This window comes from Notothenia coriiceps, unplaced genomic scaffold, assembly GCF_000735185.1.
Source record: "Notothenia coriiceps isolate Sejong01 unplaced genomic scaffold, NC01 NC01_scaffold00019547, whole genome shotgun sequence".
In the NCBI taxonomy this organism is placed as follows: domain Eukaryota; kingdom Metazoa; phylum Chordata; class Actinopteri; order Perciformes; family Nototheniidae; genus Notothenia; species Notothenia coriiceps.
In genome coordinates this window covers 1-3,638 of record NW_011352248.1, presented here as the reverse complement: position 1 = coordinate 3,638, position 3,638 = coordinate 1, and the positions used below count along the sequence as shown (strand labels likewise).

At 42.1% G+C, this 3,638-nt stretch overlaps 1 protein-coding gene across 1 annotated transcript; it reads right to left on the bottom strand.

The window, feature by feature from the left end:
* Positions 1-444: 444 nt before the first annotated feature.
* timm17b (translocase of inner mitochondrial membrane 17 homolog B (yeast)) lies at positions 445-2,589 on the bottom strand (the record flags this gene model as incomplete). Its single annotated transcript, XM_010778867.1, has 4 exons — positions 445-563; positions 1,576-1,704; positions 2,342-2,405; positions 2,490-2,589. Coding segments are annotated over 4 exons (412 nt in total), but the record flags the coding sequence as incomplete, so codon positions are not given.
* Between the last annotated feature and the right edge of the window lie 1,049 nt (positions 2,590-3,638).

Sequence of the window (3,638 nt, the reverse complement as noted above, 5' to 3'; positions counted from 1 at the left end):
TTCCAGGGCCTGGAATTAGCATTTTGAATTTCCATGACTTTTCCAGGTTTTGAAAGACCGTAAGAACCCTTAATACCAATTATGTGCAATATATATATATATATGCCGTTAATAACTGTGCAATATATACCTGTCTGCTATATATAACCAAGTCAAAGCGCAGAGGGGACCTTGCTTTCTCTGCTGCCTGTGCAACGACCTGCCCTTGCTAATCAGCAAGCTCCCACACTGTCTGTTTTGTCTGTACAGTACTTTGGTCTGGAGGTTTTAAAGTGCTATATAAATAAAGTTGGATTGGATACCTCAGAATTGTTACAGGATGTGTATTTTGTAAATTCGTTTGTATCTTTAATATGTTTTAAGCTTCTTGGTTAACATTTGGCTCTTTTCTTGCTGTAACAAATGCAAATGTCCCCTCAGTGGGACGAATAGAGGTTTTCTGTTTCACTCACGGTGCTGAAAATGCTGCGCTGTATATCTTGTGAGGAGGATCCCAAATCCTTCAATGAGGGCGAGCAGAATCCCCCCCATCATGGCCGAGCCCACCATGGTCAACGGCCCACCTGCAGACAAACACATTCAACAGCATGAGGTGTACAATAATAACGAGTACATCACCTTGCTTCAACAGCAGCCTCACGCGTAAAGCCCCCAGACCAGAAAGATCTCGTATGTTTTATACACCTAAAACACACACGAACATATACACTTGAAACGATACGTGGCAGAGATGTTCAAACCGTATACAGTCATATGTTGCATCCTCTGTCTCCTCTGAGATTTACATGCTAATGTGTACAACTGCTGTTGAAGACTTCAGCTGATCGCCTAGATGGGCCTTTTTTCTGTAAACTAAATGAATAACACATTGTTTATTATAGATTATCTTAAAGGTCCCATGTCATGCTTTTCTGGTTATTACCCGTCCCCTTGTGTGCTATGAAGGTTTTTCTGCATGTAAACGGTCTGCAGAGTCACAAACCCTCAAAGTACACCCTGTAGCGAGTAAAACTCTAACACAGAGAAGACCTGTCTATGCTGCCCCAGAACGCCTCGTTGGAGATTTCTCTTTCACATTTGTTTCTGGTCATAGTGACGTAACGCCGACCAAATGGACCAATCCGTGGAGCTCCGCACACACTCACTCAGCCTTATCTTTTCTCAGCCACGGCTCCGCTGAGTTTCGCCGTGTCTCGCCGTCCCGCAGACCCCACGCAGCAACCAGGAAACGACACCAGTAACCCAGCTCACACTGTCCGCTCCTCGAGCCTCAAAGGGCGGAGCAGCGAGCCCCACAACGTCCCGCCAACACGGCACCCAGACCCATTACTTGTGTCATTTTCTGGTTGCTAACAAACGCCATGGTAACACATAATCACTGATGTTCCGCTGTAACGGTGGTGGACTCATCAGAACAGAGTGGGCGAGCTGACCAATCAGAGCACAGTGGGCTCACAGGGAGGGGGGGCAGGAGCTCCAACAATGGAATTATGATCAGTAGAAATGGCCATGACATGGGACCTTTAACGTGTTGATGTGGTCAGATCATTTAGCTTTCTCTGAACTCCCTCTTACTGCGAGCGGCCAGGATGGCTCCGGTCAGCGCGCCGCTGGTTATAGAGTTCCACGGATCCTCTTTCCCTCTCAGACGAACCAAACCACAGTCGATGGTGGAGAAGAGACCGCCCCATATAGCAAAGCTACCTGAAAAACAAACCAAAAAACACCTGGTTCAATGTATGTTTTTAGTTTGAGGACACAATGATATCAATCCTGGTCTGTAGCATCCAAATATAACAAACTCTTTTTACAGGTCTTCATTTAATACACACGCACGCACCTGTAATTTAACTTCTATTATAGTAATGTGAGCTTTTTGTGTTTTTGTCTGGTTTAAAGTTTTCGACCCTGCCTGTTACGTTTGTTAATGATTTCTACATTAAGTTTTTACTGTGTTGAGGGATATTTTTTTTAACCTAAATAATCTTTTAGTCTGGTTTTGTTTCATCATTTTCTAGAAGGTTAAAGGTCTTTGTTATTTTGCTCAAATATGTTTAAAACGGAGATGATGTACAGTATTTTTGACACACAGGAACGTCAACCTGACATAGCGTATTAAGTCTAGTGTATTACAGTTATTTAAATCAGGGGCTGTTCAATTTCAAAAAAGAGAAAAAATAGTCCGTACCAGGATTTCATAAAATATTGAATAAACAAGACAATAGACCTAAACTTATATTAAAGGTAAGAAACTCTTTAACGCTAAGATGTTTGCTTCAAGTTTATCAAAACTCCAAGAGCTACAGTTATAGAAAATATTCATAAAAAAAGACTTCCTCACCTCCAATCTGCGGAGCTCTGACTCTCACTGCGTTTGCACTTCCTCTCAGTCTGTGTCCGACACCCTGAAACATTAAAGCTATGTTTAATGCCGCCTTTAAAACAACACAATGAGGCTCATCATAATTGTTATGTTGTGGTGTACTCACAGCGGGGGCATTACGAAAGCCCTTGATGGCCTGGAACACCCCTCCTCCAATAGTGCCCATAGTGAAAGCCCCCCCACAGTCATCCACTATCCTCCAGGGACTTAAGGAAGAGGGGGAGACAATGGAAGATACGATGAAGTATGTTATCGGATCAGCTGGAAAATGGACTGTCTTTCTGAGAAACTCTTCAAATATAGCGATACGTGGTTCTCACATGACGGCGACAAAGCTACAGAACATATGAATCTTAAACATACTAATAATGTAATATAACACTGTGCAATATATACATTTAAGGGTCATTCCAGAATTGGAGGACAATTTAGACACCAACACTTTTGAAAAATGAACCTTTTATTTTATAATTCATTTTTATGTATTTAGGAAAAACAGATAATAAACCATCAAAAAAAGTGATTTGCCCGGCTAAGGCATCAAATGTATATTTTCCAATGAAGAATTAACCCTGTTACTCTAATTATAGTAACAGAGTTGAAAATCAATGCTAATTTGAGCTTTAACCTCTGAATTACTGCTAGATGTAGATGTAATGCTACTTTCAAGGCAAACTTGGATATTTAATGAAAGAAAGATAACTTTGAAATTAATATGCTTTATTCTGATAATATGAGTAAGAGGGTTGAGTGGGTTAGAGTGCCACACTCTTTTAAAGGGCCCATGTCATGCTTTTCTGGTTATTACCCGTCCCATTGTGTGTTATGAAGGTTTTTCTGCATGTAAACGGTCTACAGAGTCACAAACCCTCAAAGTACACCCTGTAGGGAGTAAAACTCTAACACAGAGAAGACCTGTCTATGCTGCCCCAGAACGCCTCGTTGGAGATTTCTCTTTTTCCATTGTTTGCTTCCTGGGTTCTGTGACGTGTGAACACCCAAATCAACAACAAATGACCGGATTGGCCCAAATGGACCAATCCGCGGAGCCCCTCACACACCAGGATCCCTTGGCTAACTAACAGGGACTCCCATTGACTTGCATAGAGCTCCCTGAACGCTGGTAATAGACGAGATGGGATGGCTCTCCGCAGACCCATTCTCACAGCGTTAAAAACCTTTTTCTTACTCAATATCAAGCCACACTTATTGTTTTTACTTCGGCTGTGAGTGTTTGTGTGTGGTCAGGATGAGT